The sequence below is a fragment of the Falco punctatus genome (genome assembly GCF_963210335.1).
Source record: "Falco punctatus genome assembly, chromosome: Z".
Lineage (NCBI taxonomy): Eukaryota > Metazoa > Chordata > Aves > Falconiformes > Falconidae > Falco > Falco punctatus.
The window spans coordinates 45,765,743-45,793,199 of NC_137586.1; the positions used below are offsets into that span (position 1 = coordinate 45,765,743).

The 27,457-nt window shown below is 38.2% G+C and overlaps 1 protein-coding gene across 11 annotated transcripts in view; it reads right to left on the reverse strand.

Annotated features, from left to right (window-relative positions):
- CDC14B (cell division cycle 14B) overlaps positions 1 to 27,457 on the reverse strand; it is a 63,507-nt gene that overhangs the window by 29,571 nt on the left and 6,479 nt on the right. For all 11 annotated transcript variants that reach the window (XM_080373225.1, XM_080373224.1, XM_080373227.1 and 8 more), the window contains exons 2-12: positions 23,345 to 23,438; positions 22,335 to 22,410; positions 20,655 to 20,747; positions 9,445 to 9,521; positions 6,073 to 6,139; positions 4,563 to 4,625; positions 3,567 to 3,654; positions 2,998 to 3,228; positions 1,268 to 1,406; positions 992 to 1,145; positions 146 to 246 (exon numbers count right to left, since the gene is read on the reverse strand). In XM_080373225.1, coding sequence (XP_080229351.1) covers positions 146 to 246; positions 992 to 1,145; positions 1,268 to 1,406; positions 2,998 to 3,228; positions 3,567 to 3,654; positions 4,563 to 4,625; positions 6,073 to 6,139; positions 9,445 to 9,521; positions 20,655 to 20,747; positions 22,335 to 22,410; positions 23,345 to 23,438 — 1,183 coding nt within the window. The remainder of the gene's footprint in view (positions 1 to 145; positions 247 to 991; positions 1,146 to 1,267; positions 1,407 to 2,997; positions 3,229 to 3,566; positions 3,655 to 4,562; positions 4,626 to 6,072; positions 6,140 to 9,444; positions 9,522 to 20,654; positions 20,748 to 22,334; positions 22,411 to 23,344; positions 23,439 to 27,457) is intronic.

Genomic DNA, 27,457 nt, shown 5'->3' on the forward strand with positions numbered 1-27,457 from the left:
AGCCTTCAGAGAAACAGTGAATCTCATGCTTGTTTTAAATGAGTAAAAGTAGCCTTGGCAACAAACTTATTGGGGCAAAGGGAAGTACGCATAAAGAAGAAGAAAAAAGTATTTCTGGCATTTATATATTCAGAATCTGACTTACGTTAGTGGAGATGTAGTTGGAGCTTTTGCTTGCCTGCTACTTTTCAGAGCACGAAGCTTATCACCTTGTGTTACACAGTTTGTTTCATCTTCATCACTGTACTGGATAAGTGGAGGGCGGGAAAGATTAAAATAAAGACACTTAAGATATTTAAGAATTAACCTTATATTAATGTTAGAATTATCCCAACAGGAAAGTTTGCTAGGATAAAATCAAAGGAAATTCACTTGCATAGATACAATTATGTTCTTTCTAGTTCCCTATTTGCTGCTTTTAAAGCTGTAAACCATTAAGTGGTCTCATTAATTACATGCATCAGAACGTTGTCTACCTTTAGAACAGTGGAAACATCAAATCTTTGCTTAGGTACAGCACAATCTTCACTCAAGTACACCATTTCCCTCTTTCACTTGCCTTTGTAAAACAGCAGTACCATTTTTTTAAAAGGCAACATCAAAAGGTGTTGTAGAAGTTGCAATTACTTAGAAACTAATAAAAGCAAAAAAATATTTCAGCCCTTCTCTTAAACACAGACCATGAAGTAAGAACCTAAACAAAGTAAAATCACAGTGGTTTTGACTGCAAATTGTGAGTACTTCTTTTGTTCTAATATCTACCCAATTATTAAAGACTAAAGTATGATAAGGATACCCCTACTTCACCTGTGTATTGCACTTCTTTTCTCATACTTGCTGTTCATACCTTTTCCCCTCCCCATATCCCCTGATACAAAAAGTGCAAACAGAAAAAGAATCTGATTAACACAGTTTTAGCACAGCCAGAGGTTTGTTCAGATTCTCAAGAGCAGTTACAACTTTTTGAAGAGCACAGTATTTGGATGGTTACCAGCTCAATGTCCTTTCGGATGGTTCTCCTGTTTCTCATGTCATTAATTGAAATATCATCTACTCTTGACAGAATTCTTGTTACAGCAATTTTACAGTTTCCTTTCAACTTTGCACGGAAAATATCTCCTTCTGTCCAAAGTTCTGCCTGTTTGCTATCATAACATGGAAAAAAAGCCCAAAACACAATAAATCAACACCAAAGATTAAGTGTACAATAAAGAAGAAAAAGACATCTAGCTCTATTTTTGAAATAATTTATAGTTAATCTACTTACTCCATCAAGAAGTGTTGTTGTGGTCCAATCACTGAACCAGGTCTATTAATTCTAATCCAGGCAATAGTTTCAGCAGCTGTCATCCGATAATGCTTCATAATATAACAGGCAATAAGTGTGCCAGTTCGTCCAAGACCAGCTGTGTAAGATAAAAGAATGGCTTCTTTCATATACCCATCTTCATCTGGAATCTGTTGTAGCTACAGACATTGTTACTTGGACAAATAGTTACTGGCCTAGTTTAATATTAAGCAAACATGTTACTGATCAAACTTGCTAAGTGCAACCTACCTTTTGATTTTTTTTCCCCCATATACAAGGTTACTAACACATTGTTCACATGCTTTTTGAATTGCACTGAAACCAGTTGCTCTTCCAATTCCTCCTGACTAACCTCTTACTTTAGTTCCCAAGGAAAAGACAGATTTTGTAATGACCATGTCCAGGCACTAGCTGACACAGGCAAGAAGTACTCCAGAATGAGGAACCTTCTTTGCAACGGCCCTCCAAAGAGTTCTATTTACCTTGGGAAACATGAGAAGGAAAGGAGGGCAGCTCTAGGTAAGTGGCTCCTCTCCTCAGTCACTTGCTGTAAATATCAAAACCACACATCACCTTCTCTCATTTAACAACTGTCTGATCAACATCAATGTAAAATCTTCAGTATAACCCAATAGCCAAGGCAATCACACAGCACTTTCCATGCCTTGCCCTGGCTTTAAGAACAGGCTACAGTGTTGCCCTCTTTCTCAAGGGTAAGAGCACACTGAGGAACATAAGGTGGTCTATACACCGTTAGTATGGTAAATATCAAAGAACATCTTAATCTGAGTGAAAACAAAGCACTTGTACCACTAATATACAGTATTCAGGCATAATCAATTTAGCCATATACCAGAATTTATCATCTCAGTGGTGAGCAAGAGTATGCACTCGCTTCCTAACTGTTAATATGCTGGTTTTACCAATTCTACCACTTCACTCTATAATCCTGTTAAACATGCAACAAATGCAGTCTCTGCAGGTCCCTGGCAAATGGGTTAAGAAAAGGCCTTTCTCCAATCACAGCATTATCAGGTACACCAGTAGTGAGGCAAGGTTTGTGAGGAATAAATGTCTGATAGGCTATTAAAGATGGTGTGGGAAGGGAAACATAGTTCCTCTAGAACCACAGAAAACTATCTTTATACCAGCTGCATTGGGCATGCTCTCTTTCCCTCAGCAGTCTAACTCTGGAAGAGCAGATATTCAGAGCATGCCCAGTGTAGCTGGTATAAAGGGTTTCTGAAGGATTAAGACCTCTGCGGTTCTGGAAGAACACACATACTTTATGAGGAATATCCTCAAAAAGCAGCAATGATCTTTTCAAAAGTTTATGATTTGGTACATTTAACCTTACATTTTCAGAAAGACCTATAAACCTTGCCAGGACTTCAAATTCCTGCTCAAAAGCATCCTTTGAAAGTGTTAACACTTTCTAGCAGAAAGAGCTGATAATATTGGCAAGATTAATTTCCCCAGCCTCACTCTTCAAAAAGCTGGGAAGATTTCCCTGGAACTTAAAAAAATTAGAAGATGAAGTGCAGAACAGAAACATAGAATTTGTACGGAAAAGTTGAAGACTGGCAAATAGATGTTAATAACTAGATATAACAGCAATATAGTGCAAAATACCTCAGGAACTGTAACTACAAGCATCACCTGTAATATAATTTTTTTTTAGACTATACCTTTGCAATGAACGGCTATAACACCTTCAGCGTTTTCACAAATATTTAGAAATGTTTTAACTATAGTATCACTAGGTGTGCTTCCATCAGCAAAGAAGAGGTCAAAATGCTCAAATCCAGCATCCGTAAATCGCTTGGCATCATACAGTTTTTTGTTGAGGCGTATTATAGTGGTGACCTTATGTTTCCTGAAGTATGGGAAATAAGCCTCTGGAGCATGGTGGGGATAGCCTATTTGAAAAAAGAAGGGGAAAAAAAAAGAAGAGAGTAAGGCTCAAACTGCACGTATGAACAAAGACCCAAAAACAAGAGATGAAAACACTTTCAAAATAGAACTCATGTTCAACATAAAGAAACAGACTAACTGAAAATGGAATTTTAACATAATCACCTAGGTCAGATACAATTAAACCAAGCATTAAAATTTTACTGCCAGCGTTCTTATAAAAGAAAAAGAGCCAAGGAAAAAACACACTGTTTGAGGAACAATTTTTAAAGCTTGTTCTTACTGATAACAATCACTAAGAAAGCAGTGGGCTTGTGTCCCCCACCTCCTTTTTTAAGCATACCATTTTCAATTTTACTTCTTGAATGAGGTCCACTGAAGGCAATGAATTTGTTTGGTATTATCCAGTTAAAATCTCCATTTTCTGCTCTCTGTCAAGAGAAAATGCTTGGTTTATCATTATCCCTGTATTTTCAGGCTTTTCCTTATTGTTCAAAATACATGCTAGATAGAAGTGATGTACAATTTTTGCCAAAGGAAGTTATGTTAGTTGTCTGCTTTCTGTTCCATCAGGAGGATGCCAGAAGCTCTCAAACTCACTTTTCTTGCCTGTCTTCTCCTCTTTCTAGAGTTTTAGAACAACAGAACTGATGCCCTTCAGATGAAGGGCAATTTCCAGTATTTAATTTTTTATAGGTTTCTAAATTATGACCTTGGCCTTACCTCTGTTCACAATTTAAGTCATGATTTTTTAGATTCTGAGAACACTAAATTTTCTCTTTACAGACAACTGGCAGCTGTGCATTTCTGAGACTCCATATAGTCAAGAGTTGCAGCCCTTCATTGTCACATTCATTTCTCATGCCCCAAAGTCAATTTTACAGGCTTGGAGTTTCCCAGTCCTGCTTCTGTCTTTACCTCAAAGACTGGTACTGTATTTTCGCCATGTGTTCAGAGATACATAATTTAATTGCTCCCCAGAATTCAGGCTTGGACTTGCATGCCCTTGAGTTTCTCATCAAGACTGCTCAAGAATATGCATGATCTCTAAAAGATGGCCAAACTCCCACTCCCTGATCATCTTCCAGGGCTTTAATAATAACGGAAAAACGTATTTATTTCCATTTTGGTTTCTGCTTCCCCTCCCATGTTGGAGGCTGACTATGCTTAAATCTGAATTTTCATATTCTCTCTCTGACCACAAACCTTTATTTAACAATCAACGTTTAAAGAGACAAAACAAAAATGGAACTTAATACTATTAAAAAAAAGAAAAAAAAAGCACTTATAAACAATCACCTTAGCATTAGTAACAGCAAAACAATTACTGAATACTTACTTCAAAATGCTCATATTCATTTACATCAAACACACTGAAATCCAGCAAACCATATTGCAAAGCCTAAAATTCAGAATACAGCTTTTAACAAGGCAACACATTTTCAATGAGGACAGTTTATTACTCTTTTAGGTTACTGAAAGCCACTTAATACCTTTTCTACTCCTTCAGAGAGATTTCTTCCTATATTTGTAAAAATACAGATAACTCAGTCTTGGTTCAAAACAGATTTGTAGATTTCAATATAAGTGAATTTGGACAAGCAAATCCACTCTTTTGTTTTTACTAAGTGACTACAAAATTCCAGACTACAGAATCAGTCAGCCTTTTCATTACTGCTAGGCGTACAAAATAAAAAATGAGAAAAAGAACTGGCAAAAATTACCTATTGAAATTATGAGTACATGCTAAAGTATGCATTCAAGGATTGCAAATATTTTTGTGCATGAATGCTATTCACTCTCATTATGATGCTAATATCCTCACTGATTTTAAATTGCTTGGAGACACACAGTCCTAAGCAGACATTAGTGTGGTCCCCGATGTCCCGTCATCATCCTCAACCATTATATTCAATACTGTATATAACAAGTAAACATTTGGGTAACTGGCAGTTTATCCACTTGCTAAATCAGGAAGCACAAACAAAGATAATCCCGTATCTCCAGATACTTATAATACTACATTCTAATTTCTTCTTTCCCTGCATAATCTTCTGTAGTTTTCCTTGCTGTTCACTGGTACTAAAAAGAAATAGCAATTCACCACTCTTGGCATACAAACAGCCAATGTCAAAACATCCAAAAAACCTGAAAATCACAAATTTTCAAGAATCCACCTTAATCAGTAAAAACTCCAGTTTTTGGCATACCCATAATAAAAAAGACAGTAGTAGGGTGGAGAGCTGCAGATGCCCCATTTCATTATTCATACAGATGAAAAAAAGCATGCATTTGAATTCCCCTGTCTTTCAATGCCGCATTACTTCACAATTGTATTGCTATAAAACACTGGATCATGATAATTTGTAGTTACCAGAAAAAAAAAAAAAAAGCACCTGCCTTCTAACATTTGTTCTATTCATATTACTAAAGCACACTTCAGACATTAGCCCACGCTACAAATGCCTAAAAAGTAACACTAACCAATTCAAAACCACTGTCAAAGGCTATATTCAGCCTAAAATTAACACCAGGGGGCATATAATAAACCTATCACACAACTCTTAGAGATTAGAGGTGTGAACTCCTGTCCTGATAGATTACATAAATAAAACTCAAAATTCTGTCTTTAAAATCTTCACTAGTTGATTACGTAAGTTATTGGTCAACTTCTAGGGATGCTGTACCTAGAAGTTTTGTTGCAATGCATAATACATAATAAGCTAGCCAACAATCAGAAAATCTGCTGCTGTGCAGCTCTAACTGGATCCTTGATTCCTAACCCTTCTTTTTCTGCTAGGCAAATTTTAGCTGACCTTTTGCAACTAGAAAAATATGGTTTTACTGACCTTGTTTATTGCATGAAAACAGTCCAGCAATGTCAGATGAAAACTGCAAGTACCAAAGGAAGCATCCCTGTAAGATATGATCAAATTGGTAAAATTGTCCCATTTCAATCCAAGTGAAAGCAATTGAAGATATTTCTCTAAAACACCTTTAAAAATTGTTCCAAGATAATTACTATTATACTGAAATGATTATGTCAAATGATTATTTAATTTCCCCATCTTGCATCTTACAATAATAACAAAACATAAAATGTTATATTAACAGATGATCCAAGAGCAAGATTAGGCCAGTTACAGTTCTGGTAAACCTGACATGTTTTATTTCTGACATGAACATTCAAATTGCCATCCTTCAGTAACTATGTCAACAAAGAACAGACAAAACAAAGTCCTTCTGGCAAAAGTTAATGTCTAAATTAACATCATACTCTAAAATACACTCTTAGAACATTTTCTTCTGAAGTACACTTTCAAAAACATCAACTTTTAATACAGTGCAAATTTTTTCTCCAAACTCCATTTGAAAGAAAAGATGATGCACACATGCATTCTATGTATACACGAACAGCATCTCCTGACTATGACTGGCAAGATACGCATTTGTGTGGATATATTAAAAGACCTTCCTTAAGATGTATAGAATAGTTTATGCTTAAACACGAGGAGAAGCTGGTTTTCATTAAAACTCCTCCTTTAAACTACAATTTAAAAAAAATCTGTTAATCCAAGAATGGCGTGTTCTTAGTATGTGACCATTATTAGATTCCCAAAGGACTGCAGAGTAAGCATTCTACATGAACACTATAGTCAAGTAAAAAAATAATTTTAAACCAAATCTACATCAAACAGTATTATGTCTTGGCAGAAGACTGTGCAGCCCTCATCAGCAGAACATCATTATAGTTTAAAACCAGTAAAAAATATATCACGCTCAAATTCAACTGAGATGAGGAAGAACTTCTGAAGAACCTGGATGGCTGCCTCTACAACTTGTATCATTTTCCTCCCTAATGAAGCAGCATGAAAGATGGGGGTAAAAAAATTAAGCAGGAGAAGCAAATAACATGAACCCTATTCATGTTACAAATAAAATGAACCCTATTCAAATGAAAGAGAGGACAGGTAAAGCTGATGTTGTAGTGGTCTGTCTGTTTGGCCACCTGACCAGGAAGAACAAGTGGATCAGGCCCTCTACAGACAGATGGGAGCAGCCTCACATTAGCAGGCCCTGGTCCCCACGGGGAACTTCAGCTGCTCCTGTACCTGTTGGAGGGTCAACACGGCAGGACATAAGCAATCCAGAAGGTTCCTGCAATGAGCTAATGACAACTTCCTTCTCCAAGTGACACAGTAGCCAATGTGGAACAGTGCTCTGCTGGACCTTATACTCACCAACAAGAAGGTGCTCGCTGGGCATATGAAAGCCAAAGGCAGCCTTGGATACAGTAACTATAAGATGGTGGAGTTCAGGATCCTGAGGGTATGGAGGAAGGTGAAAAGCAAGCTCACCACCCTGGACTTCAGGAGAGCAGACTTTGGCTTCTTCAAAGATCTGCTTGGAAGATTCTCATGGGATAAGGCCTTGGAGGGAAGAGAGGCCTAAGAAAGCTGGCTAATATTCAAGGATTACCCCTTTCAAGCTTAACAGCAGTTAATCCAAATGAATCTGAAGCAGGCAAAAAGGCCAGGAGGCCTCTGTGGATGAAGAAGAACTCCTGGCCTAACGCAAACACAAAAAGGAAGCATTCAGAGGGTGGAAACAGGGACAGGTAACCTGGGAGGAATATAGAGACACTGTCTGAGCATACAGGGACAAAGTTAGGAAAGTTAAAGCCCAAATGAAATTGAATCTGGCCAGGGATGTCAAAGAAAACACAAAGGGCTTCTGTAAGTACACAGATGACAAAAGGAAGGCTAGGGAAGATGTGGGCCCATTGCTCAATGAGACAGGGGACCTGGTTACACAGGACATGGAGAAGGCTGAGGCGCTGAATGCCTTGTTTGCATCAGTCTTTACTAGCAAGACCAGCCTTCAGGAATCCCAGGTCTCAGAAACCAGGGGGAGAGGCCAGAGTAACAAAGATGTACTTGGTAGAAGAGGATCAGGTCAAGGAATACTTCTGCAGATGGGACATACCTAGATCCATTGGCCCTGGCAGGATGTACTCGTGAGTGCTGGGGGAGCTGGCAGATGACATTGCAAGACCACTTTCAATAATCTCTAATCAATCATGGCAACTGGTAGAAATGCCCAAGACATGGAGGAAAGTAAATGTCACCCTCAGCTTCAAGAAGGTCCAAGAAGGAATCCCCAGGAACTACAGGTCAGGCAGTATCAGCTAAATCCCCAGAGAGGCGATGGTGCAGCTAACCCTGGAACCCATTACCAGACACATTAAGGACAAGAAAATCAGAAGGAATAGTCAGCACAGATTCACCAGTGCAAAGTCATGCTTGACCAATTTGGTAAACTTCTACAGTGAAATGACTGGCCTGGTAGATGAGGGGAGATGAGGTGGTGGCAGAGGGGAAGTAACAGGTGGTGGTGGGGGTAAGTAACAGAAATACAGATTATCACAAGACCATCTCTTGGCAAGAGAGCTAGAAAACACAGACAAGCAAGGACTGAATTAATCACCCCATAACAATGCATTTGGACAGTAAACATGCCTCCTAAAAAGCTTTTTGGCCATTCTTTTCTGCATAATGTGGCAGCCAACGGAATGTTAGTTTAGTCCAACTTTTAGAAACTCTTGTTTGGAAGAAGTTAAGGTGGTGTTCCTCTGCACAATGGATCAACTTTGCAACATTAAGCAGCACCACTTACACCACAAAGAGAAGTCTGTGGACTGAAACAGCTAGGATTACAATCCCTCAGTGGCAAGCAACCATGAACCAATGGTTTTACACATTTCCTCATTGGTAAAAAGAGATACTTTAAAGTTACACTACATCATATGAAGTTAGCTAAGCAAGTTTTATACACAAATCACTATTTTTGGGTTGCTGCGTACATTCAACAAGTGGGAAAAATGGAGTGCTAGAAGTATTACAAGCCATTTGTGATGAATGACAGATATTTTGGTAAACTTAACTACCAGCTACTGGCAGAAAACCAGACCGCCACGTGAGAAGCAACGTAGATCAAAAAGCTCAAGAAGAGTGCATACAAAGCAGTGTGACTCCCTCACCTTCTGTCAACCGACTTCAGTACCTGCTGCTAACACCTCTGTTCAGCAGTCTGCACTTAAAGTTCAGGCAGTGAACATGTTAAAACTTCAGATAAGCCCTGTCCCCAGATTAGTACTGATAAATGCTACATTCTTCTTCAAATTATCAAGGTACAGAAAATTCTAACACCTTGTTATTTACCTGAAAGGAAGATAGGAAATGCTTCCAGCCAATATAAGCCTGTACACATCTTCTGGGGATTTTCTCAGGTATATTATCTATTTTTGTGGAAAAGGACAGAAAAGGAAAAAGATTATTTTTAAGATTGATATTAATAATTTCAAGTCACTTGTTTACTACAGAAGGCATTATCACAGAGGTAAAAAGTGCTGGGAAAGAGTGGCATCAAGAACAACTGTATGCAAGTGTGCAACAATAAAACAAACATAAACAATATAAAATACTGGTCAAACCTAGAGGAATACGTATTTTTATATAAAATGTATAAATTAGTGCATGAGTTGTTCAACTACAGGCTACAGTGACAAAACTTCTGTCTAGATTCTTCCATGTTCCTACTGCAACTCTGCTGGACCAGCTTGGAGATTTATTTATTTATTTAATTAAGATTTTAGGATGTAAATCAAAACACAAAACCCCAGAAAGATATCAGCAAAGCTACGAATCATCTGGTCTACAAAACAGTGTCAGCAGACAAGATTAAAACAGTAATTCATGTATACTTTAATTTTCCTGCAGCAGTACATTTGCATTATTCGAAGTCCTGTACTTGCTCCTTTGCACTGGTAGTGCAGTATCCAGGAACTAAATCCAGATACCACAAAGGGAAGAAAGAAAAAAAAAAAAAAGAAATCTGTAACTTCAGCAGCAAAATCCTAAGAACAGAATGAAGCAACATACTTGAAGCACTGTGTATCAAACTTTCTACTCTCAAAAACACTCAGAAAAGAATTCACAAAGGACCAACTCAAGACAAATATCCAAATGGTCTTCCATCACAACATGCCTGACCCCTCTTGGATAGCCTCTAACACTAAGGTCTCTTTAAATAATACTGTAAAACTCCTCTTTTATGCAAACCACATCTTCCAACGCCACCAAACACCATCCCCCAGCACAACCAGAAGATAACAACAGTTAATAACAAACTGTCATTAACAGGTCAATACTCAGTAATTTCAAGTTAATACTTTTCCTTTAAAACTGCATTAACTAAGCTTTAACACACAAAAGAGTTTTTTTCCATTAACATTTAGTAAAATTATTTGAATCTCTTACATTAATGACCTTTTTCCTTAAGAGGTTTTTTGAAAGTAAGAATCCTAATGAGTATTAATTAAACACCCCCAAAAAGTCTAAGTGTGGCATTTTTGCTTTCTGTTGCTTTTGACATGTTTTTCTTCCAAAAGTCGGCATTGCCTTTCAAATTTCTTTGATGATACTGCAAAGCCAGCTTGAACAAATGGCTTAACATCCTCTTCTACACACATACACACATTCTTGTGAGGTGGGAACGGGAGGCAAAATGGATGACGCTGGAAAAAAAACACCCAGCTTGAAACATATCCTAAACAGACTGCTAAAACATACATGGCAACAGGTGACCCCTTTCATTTTCCCTCTGATTTGATTACTGTGTTAAGTATTTTCTTCCTGTGCAATTAGCAAAATCAAAGAAAAAACCATTTGTCATGTTGAAGTAGTTTAGCTAAGTAATAAAAACTCCATGTTTTGTGCCCATGTGTGCTTTCACTGGGGAGGGGTAAGTGACTTTTGCATTTGTATTTGCAAGCATACACCTGTAATAGAAAAGAGACTTAAAAAGCACCCAAAATATCATTAAATAGCTGCTCCTCACATGCCAGAATTCACTTTCCATTCTGCAGGTATATTCATTGCCTGGATTGGGTATCAAGGTTATTCCAAGAAATTTCAAGTTGTGTGCTTTTGTTACCGAAATCTCGGAATGAAGAACTTATCGACACCAATGTGATGTAGATAAGCAGACACTTCTTTATTGACGGCCAGGTGTGTGAGCGAGTCCTCTCACGATCAACGCACACCAGGTCCCAAACTCAGATTCCATATATAGAACTTATTCATACATATTCATTAGTTATTCATGCATAATCATAACATTTCCCGTAAATCATTTACATACTCTCCTCCTATATCTGATTCTGCGCAGTAAAGCGTAGAAAGGTCTAGAAATGGGTCTGGGGTACGATTTGGGTAGGTGGTATATGAGTCGGTGGTCGCGATCTCCCCCTGCCGGAATTACCTTTTACTAAAGTTCACAGTTTCTTGGCAGGCACCTACAAGCTGTTCCAGTCGACTCTCCCCAGTTCCCATTAATCTCATATTCTGACATTTCAATACACCTCTGCATACAGAAGACTGGTTAAGTACAAAGGAACCTTTCAACCCTAGAGTTATTACCTAAGTTTTAACAATAGTTCCAGGCCCTTCTTCTAGCCTTGGTACAAGACATACAAAAGATCTCATAACTACTTCTACTGTATAGCTGTAAGTTTCCTATAAAATTTTTCTTATTCTTCTATATTTTAATTCTATTAAATGATTTTATAAAATCAATTAATCAATCAAATAAAGTCAATCAATCTTAACTTATTAACAAATCGATAACACTTTGATGCAGTCATACTTTGCATCTTGCAGCACAGGAACACATACTGCTCTCTAGCAACTGTATAAATCTAGCACTGCTTGCTTATCAGAAAAAATGCTCTGCCCCAGAAAAACTCACAAACCAGAGACATGAAATGGCATTAGCAAATAAAATGTAATTAAACAGCAGAAACTGAGTTTGTAGCCAGAAATTAGTCACATGGAAAAAAAAAAAAGGGATTCAGTGCTGTGAGGCTGGGTAATATACAGAGAGTACTACTTGTACAACAGGCAAATAGAAATGCAGCTACTACTAGCTAATCCTGTAAGCACATGTACCTCAGAAAGGTCAAGGATTTCTCCTGTACCTCAGCTGAACTTATACCAGTTTCTCAAAGAAAACAAGCTCCAAGGCAGAAGCATTTGTTTACAAGTCTAACAGCTGCAACAGGCAACTTTTCCCTTAAGTGTTGCATTAAAATAAGTCTAAATAATGTTACAGTATACTGAAACATGTTAGTTCTTAAGCACGGATCCAACTTCTGAAATCACATTACCAGTGAAGTTGCTAGAAACGCTATCTTAACGTACATGGGCGTGCATGTAGACTTTCCTTAACATAGTTATAGAAACACATGCTACATAAAAGGACACTTAAAAAAAACAACATGATTTTTTCAGTATCTGCCATCATTTAGTACGTACAAAAAGCACTGTGCAGGCAGATGGCATTTTTCAATGTGGAAAAGCTACTAAACAAAAATATGCAGTACCTCCTGTACAACTGAAGCAATATACAGTATATTCACTGAAGAAGGAAGCTCTTCCAGGTGGATTTCTCAGAATTTTCTGAAACGAAGACAGACTCTGCTGCACTTCAGCTGTGACACTACTACACACACGAGAAATAACATGTGAACAGTTGCAGAGACAGATGATGGAATGATCAGATGGTATTCTCAGTGAAAAGTGGTTTACAACAAAAATTAGTTTAGTATGAGGATATCTAGACAGATGCAATGGTGTAGAGTGCTTCAAAATGGAAGAATTCAGTCTCTACCCAGAATGGGAAAGACCGTAAACAGATACTTAATTCACAGGGAAAGTATCCTGGCAGTAACACAACACAAGAGGCTGTGACAGTTGAAGTGGAGAAAGAATCAGTTTCTGTCAGAGCCTAAGACCATAAAAAAGTACCCAGCTAGAAAACTTGTTAACAGGCAAGACTGGATGGAAGCTGAATATGGGTGAATCTGGGTTCAGGTTGTGGGTGAACAAAATTCCAGATATGGAAACAGTTAAGACTGAAGGAGTGAGGGAAGAAGCAGCAAAGCCGAGGAAAGCAACATATGTCAAGGCAGCAGAGGCCGTATCTGCAGTAGGAAGTAGTGTGCACCAGCAGAAATGCACCTGCAGACTGACAGCCAGCACTGATGATCTGAAATCTGCATTTCCCGCAGCTTTTAACCTTAACAGCTAGTCCTAGTCTGATCCTGTGGAATCCCATTACCTGTTGGGATTACTCCTAGACGGCTCCACAAAGTGAACCAAAATGCACTAAGCAGGGTTCAAGGAAAGATTCGCTTCAAAAACACTCCTGACATGAACTGAAACTGTTACAGAACTGTATATAATACTGTTTCTGAACAGGCTGTATGTAATACTGCTTCTGAACAGGAGGAGACCACTGAAGCCTTAAAGGTGAAAAATTTCATTGGAATGATGTGGGTGAACAAAGGACTAAAGAAAGCCCGTAAATGAGAGAAAAAAGTAAAAATGATCAGAGACCTATAGTAGACAGAAGTGTTGAGAGGATGGATGACTTTCTAAGGCAGTAAGCAAAACTGATGTTTCAGTAGAGAAGAGAGTGAAAATGTTGATCTGATGAACAGTAAAACAAAGATATATTTGTAAATTCATAAGGTATGTACCGGGAGAAGGAAGGGAAATAGGAAAAAGACATACCTCCAGAAATCAAAATATACAACAGCTGAAATCAGTTTGGTCAGATGCCGATTATAATTTATGTTTCTTCTGTGCTTTCTAAGGTGACAGAAACTTTCACAAATAAAGTTGTTTTCCTACGTTAATGCCAATAAAGCAACTAATAAGTATGATTAAAAAGATTAAAAGTACTAAAATAAATTTCAAGCAATTATACTAACTCTTACTTAGCAGAAGCAGGCGATTTCTGGAATGGCTTTTGCCCATTCTCATATACACAAATGAAGAAAAGTCTGTTAGAATTTTACACTGATTTCCTAAGAGGGTCCTTTCCTGCAAGTCAGGAAATATTAAAAAAGCTGCTTTTTTAAAAACCTTAGAAAATTCAGCAGACCTGAAAGAAATCATCCACAAGTATAGCTGCATCAGTTTTAGAATTTTCCTACAATCATATGCAAGTGCAAATGGGTGTACATCCATATCTACATACACACACACACACACACACACAAATACACATGGAAAACCTCTTGAAATCCTTTACAAATCTTTACTCAAGTACCTTCCAGATTATTTTTTTTCTAGAAAGAAAGAAAGAACTGGAATCTTTCAAGTCAAAGTAACACACTATTTTATCACACTGGGTAATCACTTGTGTACCAACAATTTAGAAATTTGCTTTCTCTATGCATAGAGAAAAATAACCCACTGAACTTAAAAACACAGCCAGAAATTTGCTATTAGCGGCTGAACTATTCACATTGCTCTAATCATCCTTTTCATTTAGGACATACGTTTTGAATTAAGAGACTACAGGCAGCTCTGTGAACGATCCAAGCATTGAGTACCGGGATGCACTCAAGCACTCCTCCAGCCAATACCGTTGGGTAGTCAAACACAGCACTATAAAGTTCACTGAATGTAACAGAAGAGCCTGTAGGACTAGGTGACTCAGTCTTTATAAGCATTTCAAATCAACCACAGAATGAGTTCTTTTAGCAAGCCATGTTACTGTCTCATTCATAATGTTTTCAAACCAGCCCTATTTTTTAAACAAAGATTTCAAAGTTTATCATTACGATCATGCGAGTGGTATTCACAATAGGAAGAAAAGTATTCCTGGTAGAAAAGGAAAGGAGGCTCTGGTTGAAAAAAGCATCTTTATCTTCAGTATATGGGATTGCTGAGTGAAATAGTAACGCTGCATGCAAGACAAAACATGTTTGATAAGAATAACCCATGACATAAGTGGTAGCTTTTTCAGGAAAATTAAATAGGATACTTAAATATGCTGTACTGTTAGAAACTATATCACGTCTGTAAATAGCACTTTAAATTCACATCTGTGATGTGCTTAGTGTAATCAAGTTTGTCCACCTGTTCACCCTTAACCGCCAAATCTACTTAAGGTTGCTACCTAAATCATACATTTTACCAACCATACTGACTTAAAGCAAGAAAATAATGAGATTAATTTTACACTGCTTACAAGCACATTTCATGTGATACAACTATGATCCAGAAATGTCACTCACCCAAAATAGCCTGAACTGCCATGAACTGCAAATAATCACAACCCACTCATTGCGAACAAATGCAAATTACTGTGTGTTACCAGACTCAAACACAAGCTCACACACGTCTAATTTACTATAAAAGTGTTAAATATTTTATTTCATTAAAACCTCCGTTGCATATACTAGTCAGTTGATACATTAAATTTTCTAGCTATATTCCTTAGAAAAAAATTAAATACAGCAAAATTAAAATAGAAATATATTAGAATAAAAAGCTTCCTGTATGAATTTTTGTGGTGTACTGAAGAAATGCACGTGGCCAACAGTCCCTTCATTAGCAGAAACAGAGTCATTAAGTGGGTAAAACAGGCACAGAGGGAATAGCTGCCGGTCTCTGGCATCTCTTTGTTCATCATAAACAAACACAAGAAACCTCCAATTACCTTTTAAACAGCAGAGGGGAAGCATAGAAAACCCTATTAGCTGGGAACTGACCAGGCTGGGCACATCAGTACTTCACGAGTGCTAAGAAAGCAAGTTAGTACTATTGTCAGGGACCCCCAAAGAGCAACCCTTCTTCTACTGAGACCAGCAGTCTGGTAAGAACATCATGAAGAAGAACCTAGTACAAACAGCAGGAAAAGCTGCTGTCATAAAGACTAACCGCGACTTTCCAAATGCAATTCAGAGAAGGTAGCTTTTCAGAGGACATGAACACAAGAGAAAGCCAAAAAGACTTGGGACAACTTTTGCTTAAATGAAAGACCATTACTTTGTCCATCTAGTCTCTGCCACTTGCTTGTCAAGCACAAGCACCTCTCATCAAAGCACAGCTGGGGGTAAACACAGTCTACCCACCCTTACCCATTTACCACCACTCTGCCTGGACCACTAAACAAACATGTTTGCCTGCTTTCCCATGGCTTAGCCAAAGATAATTCTGCAAATGCCACAGTAAGAACAGTGCAGTTTGACATCACACAGATGTGCACTAATTGTTTCTGCAACCTCCAGCTTCTACCCAGTATTAGGCCCACAGCTAGGAAGGACACTAACAAATTGAAAAGGCAAAAAAACAGTACTACGGATCAGAACGGATGAAGGAAACGCTGCTTACCCTGAAGAAAGAAGATGACAAAATAGACAAAGTACAGAGATGAGTCCTGGAGAAGGTGACCTGAATTACAGCAGTTCATGGGGCGGTACCCTCGGAGGGTCACCCTCCAAGTACATAATTAGTGCCAGGCCTGAGGAAAAAAACACTAAGTTAATGCAGCCAAGGGGAGAGGGGGGAGCTGGGAACTGGGTGGACAGGGCACAGAGGAGACATTTTCTTTCTTAATACAGAAGGAGCAATGATGGAAGAAGCAGACTTTCCTCACCCACAGCCAAGTCCTGGTGAAAATCAAGAGAAGCCACTGTAGAGATCAACTCAGAAGATCACTGCTGCTTTGGTAGAGTGGTAAGGCCTGAACAGTGCAGATACCTTTTAAAGAAAAATTGCTTTTCTTTGGAAGCTGAAGAACAAAGGTGGTTTCCCCACCCCACCCCCTTCCTTCCCCTCATCCCCTCTGCCCAAACAAAGTGTAAACATTTAACCCCAACACACTGAATTCTGGCTACCCTTTGAGTGGCTGAACGTGCCAAATTTATATATAATCTACACAAAAGAATATTATTCCCATTATGCAGTGTATCATCTGCAAAAATGAAACAAAATACATAATTAAAATAGATGGAAGATGAACACTAAAGGGATTAAGATCTAAATTGTTAAGATTTAGTCTAAAAAATAACACTTTATTCTAAAACTACATATATAACAATGTATTTGAAAACTTTGCTCTTCACTCTTAATGCCACTTTATACTGATGAGCCCTGTAGCTTGAGTTAGGCTGTGCTGTCACATCAAAGTACACCTGGAAGGAAGCAGCAGATGCAGGAGGAGGGAGAAAGAAGTGTGTAGCCTGGAGAGTTCAGAAGCTACCTCCACTGAAGAGTAAAGAAAGACAAGTTACATGAAGGGGAGGAGTAGGTGGGAATATTAAAACACACCAACTGTGAAGAAAAGACTGGGAACAGACTTTGCTTGTAAATCAGAACAATAACACCTGCCCTTATACTTCACCACAGTTCATGAAGTCTTTCATAACTGCTTTAGTAGTCAAAATGAGCATAACCCCACATGACATATAAACACACATATAAATTTAAACAAAATATGTTGAATGATAAACATGCTAACACATCCCAACTCCTTTAAGCAGAACTTAAATAATGTTCTGTTTAAGAATACAAATTTAAGGTCAACAAGCCCTTAAAATGACAGGCTCTGAAGCTGCTAGCATAAAACTATTCAATGTTTATGAGGACATGCAAGTTCCAGAGGAGAACTAGTTATATACACTTCATTATAGTTTCATAGTTAATTTGTGATTTACGTTTTAAAAAAAGAGAGAACAAAGCCAGAAAGCACACACACTACTATGCCTGTGCTATTCCTCAAACCCTGGCAGTCTGTTATTCCTAACAAGTAACTTAAAGCACCTGAATCTACAGAACACCTTGCACCCAAAACTATGCTTAAGTTATCAAAGGCCTTACAACACATGCAAACAAGCACTATTTTCATGACTAACTCTGCAAAGACTACTTTCCCTTTCTACTTCCTTGCCCTTCCCATCTGAACTCCTCCAACCTAATGCACTGCCATGCAGTTCCTCAACCCACTATGAAGCTAAAAAACCAAAATCAAGTAACAAACACATTAAACCCACAGAAAACAAAATACAGTGGCAACCTACCACTTACCCTTAAGGGATTTTAGACATTAAACAATGATACTCAGTTGAAGCAATGAAGAGCATTACCAACAGGACATTTGGTCTGATTAACTAAAATTACAAAAATGCTTCTTACAGTTTTAACTAATAGCTGGATGGATTCTTATTCACCAAAAAGCAAATCACTCTGAACTGGACAAGTAGGTGGATGCTTAAGCCTACATATGTTTTAAATAAAGATGGCCTATACTTCCTTTCAATCAGGAAATATGCTTATAGGCATATATTTATCATGCATTCTGAACAGATCCTATACGCTACTGCTTGCCCCATAGAGAACAATCCATTTCTCCCTACAGAAAGCAGAAAAAGGGGACATGTATGTTTGAACACTTCAGCAGTGACTGCTGTAATTAAGCCTGCCTCTTCATGAAAGATCATGAAAGGGTGCCAGGGAGAAAAAAGTAAGCCTCAGGGGCATAGTCTTTTCCTGTGTGATCTTCCTCTGCTGGAATCCCTCCCACACAACTCTGGGAAGAAACTCTACACGACTTTATAGAAAAAGCAGTACCAATGCCAAAGTCTGTTGCACTAAAAAAAAAAATCAGCACCTAGCTACAACTACTTCACCACCTAGGACTTCCAACTATGCAAGCCAGACATGTTCCGCTTCAAAGAGGGGACTGATGCTCACAGAGTGCTCCACTTTGCCACAGGAAACTGCCGAAATACTCAACCTGTACAATGCAATAACCTAAGCACAAGTCTTTCTACTCTGAAAATGACTGGTGGTTTTGACTAGCCTCTTTCTGCCATATGCCAGCTGTCTGAAACCCCTCCCACATGCATTGGCTAGTCAGTCATGATCTCGTGCCATACTCAGCTGGATCTGTGTTAGCATCCTCTCTGTACTGTGTAATGCCCACTTCTTCATTGCAGTCCTCTGAAGTAAAAACTGCCTACTCCTCTGTCCAACAGCCTCCATTTTTAATTACCATGCTTTGGACTGTCATAATCCATACATATTAATATTAGAGCTTTATTCAAGTCTATCAAAGCATTCTGCTTTAACTGCATGTTGTTACTGCAACATGGCAGAGCTACTGGATGATCAGAACTAACATTTGTGTTAGGTTTTTTGTATACTTTTACATCATCAACAAGAGTACTTTTGCATTAGATTGTTTTGCCATTAGTTAATTTTCCATACCATGGATTCTGCTTAAAATGTCAGCTGCTGTGCTACACAATACTACTACACATATTCAGAACAGAAGTTTACTGAAAAACAAAAGACACTTCTTCCCAAATAATGGCTGATAACTGAAGTCAGTCCCCTCTCACTCTCCGGGCCTCCATTAAGACCAAGTCACTAGGAAGGAGTTTTCCTAAAAGCTGCAGCTCCTTTGTCAACATAATGCCTTAACTGCAACGAAGTTTAGTAAGTCATGTTGCTGGTTTTTGTGTTGTTTAAGAATGCAAATATCTACAGCAACATTCTAAGTGCCTCTGTTTCAAAAACCAAGAGTGACACATTTTCAAATCTAGTTCTTGATTTGTAATAAGTACTGTAGAAAATAAACAGAAAAACTCTGGTGAGCAGGAAATGGACCTCTTGCATGATGCAGAGGGGCAACAAGGAGAATACCAGCATCACAGCTAGTACTGTATAGCCTTGCAGCTAATAAAGGGGAATGACCTAAGACTACATAAACTCTGACCCCTCAAATCTCCAACATCAAAACCCGCACAGATTCTCACTTCATTTTATTACTCAGTGAACGAGAGAGATGGTTACAATCAAGGTGTGTTACAAGTCAAAGCAGAACATGAATATGGTACATCACATCTCTCATGCTGAAGCATTCCGGTTTATTCCTTGACTACACTTCTGTGTACCAAAGACATGCAGTTGTGATGTAAAGCCAGTTGTTTTCCCTTCTGCAATCAGGGCCATGGCTCAGTGCATTTCCAGCCACCTTCTGTATTCCCAGGCTTTATACTAGTCCTAAACCTACCACATGATTAGTCCTTCTCCTAGATTAACTGAAGAGATCACCTTACATTAAAAAAGCTGCAGCTGGGGAAGAAAAGGTCTACTTAAACAGGCATGCAATGGGAAATGCTATACTGTACTTTGTGCATGGTAATATTTCTCTGTTTTAAAAAAGTAAAAAGAAAGCATGTGTGGGTGAGGGAAAGAAAAACCATCAAGAAACAGTATTTTTTTCTAAATGAAAATATTCATAAAGATTTTTTTTTCAGTAGTGCTCTTATTTCTTAGGAGCATAGATTGTAGTAGAGAGGAAAAAACCAAAACTGTAGAACTCTCACTCATACACCCACTAGACATTAAAAATTGTCTTAGTATGTGGTACCTTACTATATAATACATTAGTAGGAAGATATGTATTCATGAGACAAGAATTGGTTTTATCTTGCTGTTTTAGAAACTACGTTAAAAAAAATTTAACACATTTAGCAAGCTGATGTAATGTAAAAACTTAAAATACTTACTGCGTAGGAGCCTATGAGGAATGCAGCATTTGCTTGTTTCTTCTGATCAAAGCCAGTATAATGAATTATTTTCTTCCTTATCAATGAATATGACTGTATCAAGAAATGAATGAGATTATGATTTTGCATTTTAGACTTTTCATACCTTCTTTTATAAAATCAGAGGAATGCAAGGGTCTGTTTACCTACTTTCAGTCATCTGTATTCAGAGGACCAAACATATTGTAGACTGGTCGCTCAAAAGCTTTGGAATACTCTACTGCATCCCTGCCTAGATTGTTCCAGTATTTTTCCCAGTATCCAGCCTAAATAATTTTTTATACAAGTTACAGTGATCTTTCTTTTTCTCCTTAAATTAGTGTAGTATTTCTGACTTCAATCCCTAACAGATAGGTGTTTATGAGAGGTAAACACAAAGTAGCATTCTCAAAAGCATCACAGGCATGTTAAAGTCACAATAGTTTTGAAAACCGACTTCAGACTTTTTATTCTTAAAGAAAACCTGACTTTAGATAAACTATCCGCTAACTGGCTACTGAACCAAATTTTGATGCTCTTGAAACTGATTAAATTTGATTAACTGCTAAGATTGCTATTTAAATAGTGACATTTTATGCTATGTTGCTTGTTCAGATACTATTCAAAGCACTCAAGACAAATAAACCCCAGATCACTAGCAGCAGTATCCAGATCCCAGTAATCCTAATATGCCTCTCCAATATCAAACCCAAGATATTCAAAGGGATTATAATAGAGACCTGTGTTGCTTCAAAGCATCCTGTAAACAAGAATTACGAGAATCTTGTCTCCATGAAGCCCATTTGTGGCGCCACAGGGACAAAGCAAGTCTGAATTATACAAACTCATACCAGTGACAGACATCAAGGAATGGAAAAACAAGAAAAACCCAAACCTCTGTTAAAATATAATGTTCTGCATACTTCCCAATTTTCACAGTTCAGGGGCAGTTTCAAGAAAAAAAAGCAATTTTGAAGAGGCAAACTGTGATTCACATCAATGCTAATAAGCTTTTTTATCTGCCTAACAGGTTTTATACTCCAACATCTGTTAGAGGTCAACTAACTCAATGTCATTCATGTTAATTAATATAGGAACCCTCTGTTTTGAAGACACAATGTTCTATCAAAAGCCCTATCCTGAAAATTACCAAGCAGTCCTCAGAGGAGATAATGTGCAGTAAAAGCACAGCAGTCTCCTTCAGGACAATGCCATAAATGTTACCTAAGATCAAATGTTGCTTCTTACCAAAGAGATGTCAGGACCAAAAGAAAAGCCCAAGTCAAACAAAAACCACCTCAAATAAAAATGCGTTGCATAGCCATCAAACTTACTCAATACTGGCAGATTGCCAAGATGACTGAATTCCAAGAGGGTGGCTTTTCATTTAAAGCAGTCTGTACCCATTTAGCAACATTTTAGGAGCTTAACATTACTTACTGCCACAGTGGTGCATTTTCTGGATCTTAAAAGTAAGTGGTTTTCCCTCCTGATCGTCCTCCTCCCTAAATTTACCTTGATAAAATTTAGCATTTATATCCGAAACTTAGCTGGATTAGGAACTCAGGAACCACCTGAACAAAAAAACCCCACAACCTTTTGGCCCATTTGTTTCTGTTATTTAAAAAGTCAAGAATATTGAACAAAACCCCCAAGTGTTACCTTTAATTTCTTATTTAGCTTGCAGCAGTATCTGTAGACCATTGCCAGATTGAGTGGTCCAAAGTCTGCATAGAAGCTGGCAGGAGAAAGGGGAAAAATTGCACATGACCTCTGTAAATGCCTTTTTTTAAAAAATCAGGTGCACAAAGCAAGAAATAATAACATATATGATGTATGTGCATCATACTAAAACAAGAATGCCTTCTTACATACATACTATTTTGTTGGAGGTAACAGTTTTGTCATCTTTAAATGGGGGCTAAAACTATTTTTTTTGTTTTCCACACACCACCACTCATAACCAAACTAGAATACTCCAGGTTTGAAGAATTCTCTCTACTGTATCACTCTGTAACCAGTTCAGAAACTCTTATTTTAAGAGCAACCCAAAAGCTTTACTGTAAAAGAAGGCAATTAATATGGCTAGAGAAAAGTGAAACTGAGAAAAAAGATTGATTAGTACTTTCAAAAACAGTAACCATGCTCTTGGTCAAAAATATTTAAAGAATTGGCAGCATTCCAAGATCACATACAAAGGCATACAGTGTTCACTACAGGGGAAATATTACATCCATTGTCAGCTCATAAAGACTTGAATTGATTTTGCTAGTTTTTTCTTCTTATTCTAGAAGGTTTAGCCTTTCCACTTAATACTTGAGCAACCAAAGTCATCCTCTTCAGCTCGGCAGTCCAGTGCACACTTCTGAATACATATTGTTGCATCATGTTCCTGTATCTTCTAACAAGAATGGGTACAATAAAAGCTTTTTCTTTGAAAAGAGTTTTAAGAAATCCTGATTGGAAGCCAAGAAACCATTCTAAGACATATAAATCATCACGGCAGATAAGCCTGAGAGGACCAAAATCATGTAATTAGTTCTGTAATGGGAATGGTATGTTTCCCTCAGCTACATTTAAAAACAGAATGTCAATTAGACTGGTTCCTCATTGCTGTTGCTCTGTCTAATTTATTTCTGTAAAAAACCGGAAAAAATAAATACTGTACTTACTTTTCATACACAAGTTCATCATCTATGCAGAAATAATGGGTATTTGCAGCTCCACTCTTTGGTGTTTGGCAGAGAATTGCAAAATAAAGGCGATCTGAAATGCAAGAAAATTTAAAGCTTTCATAAACATCATACTTTTCTGCTGAAAGTCTAAAGTATTACCTCTCAACAGAACAACTTTAAGTGGTTTAAAATGAACCACATCTTCTTTGAAGTATTACTGAACTAGATATGATTATTTCTCTGGTGTTAAGCAATAAGGCACACAAAGACTGAGGCTTTTTGCTCAGCAGCGTTCCCATGATCTGCAGCTATTTAGTGTTTTTTTCCCAAACCAAGTGCTCCCAGGAAAGCTCCCTGTTTTGACGACTTTGCAATATAGCAGGAGCCTGACTTGCACGCACACACACAGCAGAGACCCAACACCTTTTGGCAACAGACCCCACTGCTGCACTGTGAACACCAACACACACACACACATCTCCAACTAAGTCACAAATCCCTCAGCATCTCATAGCACCTAGTTAAACTAAACTGCAAAGCATGCTTGTGTCAAAACGCAAGTACCTCCCACCTTCTCATAAAACAATGATTTTGATGGTAGTGGCATGCAAGTAAAGCCTGCAGGCAACGGACTATAGAGGGATGCAAGGGGGCAAGGAGGCAGTCACCGCCTGGACACATCCCTGTCCGTATGCAATCCCTACCCGGGATGCCCCTTCAAAGCCTCCATGCACGAACGCAGGAGGCACCCTGTGCTTGCCCCGGCTTCCTTTGTTAAGCTGAGAGGAATAAAATGCCAGTGGTATGAACACAGATATAAATTATTTTTATGGCCGGGGAGCTGTAGCCCTGGTGAACTTTAAACATTGACTGTGCTGCTGCTGTAAATTGCTGTGCTTGCAGTAATTGGTCAATAAACATTGAGGCCTTGCAGCACCAGAGCAGTATTTTTCTTCCTCTTGCTGAAACAATATAATTATAAAGTACATGGATTAAAATTCAAACCTAAAAGGAAATATTTTATTTTTTGCAAACTAGTTGCCTGAAACAGATACATCACTTAAATATCGAAACAGATCACCTGCATATAAAAGTATTATTTCAAAGCATGGTTTGTGATAAAATGTTATCTCCTTTTCCAGAATGCAGGAAAAGAAAATCACTTTATGCTTCAAAACAAAATCCTCTCTGACTAGCACTTAGAAATTACTTGTATCTTGAAAATACATAGTAAAGTATGCCACGAAAGGAGTCCCCCATGTCTGTATTTCAACATTCACATGCTCAGTGCTCACTTAGGTACAGCAATATCTCAGGTGGTGGAGGCAGACACCACCACCAAAAAGTGTACCTTTGCTAAATGCACATTTCAATAGAACAGCAGCCTGATGTGAATGGTTTGGTTCAACATTTACAGGTCAGGTGCAATCAGTGGGATGTACAGTAACTCTTGAGCAAGTCGGACACCTACTTCCTTACTTTCTCAGCAGAAGTAAGGCATTAAACTTGCTTCTTTAATTTGTAATAGTCACATCTTGCAGGCACAGCAGCTGTAGTACTAGCTGGGAAGTGCGCATTACCTGCTTAGGAACTTCTGTACCTCCCAGCATTTGCCAAAGCATCTCCTGAAAACAAGGCAAAGGATAAAATTTAAGAGTAATGCTGTGCATTTTAAAGAAGTGACTAAACTGGCCCACGAAGGGAAATATGTGTGGAGAAGCAAGTGCACTGATACCCCAACTTGACACAAAATACACTATAGGGAAGACTGCTTCACAGAAAGGCAGTCCTGGGAAAGTGTTTAGGCCAACACTTTGGGGGTGGATGGGGCCCCAGCTTACCACAAATTCCCTGCATCTGCCCCCACCATTGTGTTGCTCTCTGTGCTGTGTCAAGGTGGATTTGTGTGAATAAGAAACTGTAAAGAGTATCCTAGCACAGCAGAAATAGAAAAAGAAAAAAAAATAAAAAGAAAAGAAAAGCTGCTTTGCTGTTTTACCTTCCTCTGCCCTTAGAATCAGAGCTAAAATGGGGGGGGGGCGGGGGACGGGGACTGAGGGCAAAGGAGGAAGCTGAAAGAAGGACTGAGAGGACAGGGTATCTTGGGATTATGTTTAAACTGGCATTTTACACTGGCATTGCTAGATTAAACATGCCACACTACAACCTCAAGCTATAATTTCACACCACTTCTGAACTGATTTAATGGCTAGCTGCCACCAGGTTCCTTACAAGAAAAAGTTATCTTCTGAGTTAGCTCACTAAACCAGCCCACTGGGGGTTAACAGCAGGAATACACAGCCAGAATTTTTCATCTGTCCTTTAGATCCAGTCTGATTATTGACTTAGACTGAGCTCTCCCTTGTACACAAACAACATCCACATCAAAGTCTGGGCAGAAGTCGACTGTCTTAGCAGTCGAGCTGACATGCTACCTCCTTGCACACCAGATTCTTCCCGTAACTTTCAATCATTTTTGAAAATACACAAGCACTACACAAAGAGTAATCTAAAATCCTCGAATAAAAAAGGGGATAAAAATGAGAATAAATATGTTTGCACAGGTCAAAGGCCTAACATAATATACCATTTTGCTCCTAAACAGGATTTGGAGTAACAGAACCACTCACTTCCTCAGTGCTCCTACTTCTACTAAAAACCTTCTGCAGCTTTTGCAAAAATGTCCAACAAAAATCAGAATTGCTATTTTGAGTGAACTGTGTGTATGTGGCCTTTTTAATTGCTGTTGGCATTCAATTCTTGCACTGGTATTCCAGATCATGTTAATTTTTGCTATTCTTAACACACCTGAAAGAAACTCGAGTTCAATGAACTTACAGAACTACCTCACAATAAGAGCAGTGTGTGTCAAATGCCTGTCTCCTCAGAAGCTGTCCATTCCTGTGCACCACTAACAATTGCTTCCTATTACGTAAACAGTGGGCTCCACCTTTGTAATGTTTCCTATAGGGAGATTTTAGAAAAGAGCTACACAGAGGAGTCCTTTCCCACAAGTGTATTTACCTTTTTACTGGCCTACTGGTCCAGCATCAGATAAATGCTGTGTTACTCACCATGTCTGTTTTTACCTGACTTTTTTGCAAACACATTTCCAGTTCTGTTTAGCCAAGGATTAGTGTTGATTTTTTAACAGTAGTAACAGATGCTGAGAAAGGAGAAATCCTTCATTAAGGATCTGATTGCAGGATGAGGGCTTACACATAAAATACACCAGAGTACTGATGGGTTGATTTCACTAGGACTCTACAAAGGTTTGGACTGCTAGGAGCAAGGCTTCTGTTTTGTTATTTTTATGCTTCCTTTGCTAGTTTTAGCTTTTTAGTATTTCATTTACATATAGTGTGCTTGAGCTGTTCCAGATTCCTGCAAGTTTCTGATGAACGGTCATCCTAAAAGTATCAGAACAGAGCAGACCTTTCTAATAATCTCTCAGAAGAATGAGACAGTAGGGCTCACTGCCTTAAAGGCTGCATCTGCACTGCAATTAGGAGATATGATTGCAGTATGTCAGATATACTTCAATTACACTTAATTTTGTTAGCCTCACATAACAAAACAGTTAAAATACAGAAATATGGATGTCAATGCATGCAATTCATTTGAGTAAGCATCCCATGTACAGCAAAATGAGCCTGCATACCCCTAAGAGAAGACTATGTTACCACAGCTTTGCTACTACTGGTACATGAACTAGTGAGATTCAAGCTAGCAACAAGCATGTCTACACAAGCTGTAATAATCATGCATCTGATTGCAGTGTGCATATAGAAGGAAAAGCATTTTGCTTGTTCTTCAGATTTACAGTGTTCTATGGAAATAGTCATATAGAAAACTGAGAGCCACGACTTCAAAATCATATTAATGTGAACACAGAGATAACAAATTAATCTTCCCTTTACTGCTGCACAGGCCTTGGAAAAAGAAATTTCAGTAATTCAAGAGACAAGTAAATACCAAACAGGCACTTTCTGCATGACAAGTCTGCATATGATCAGCAAAGGCTATTTCATAAAAAAAGACATTCTACAGTTCTTTTGTTAAACAAATGCCTTGGATGAGAAATTCAGAAAAGACTGACAGTACAACAAA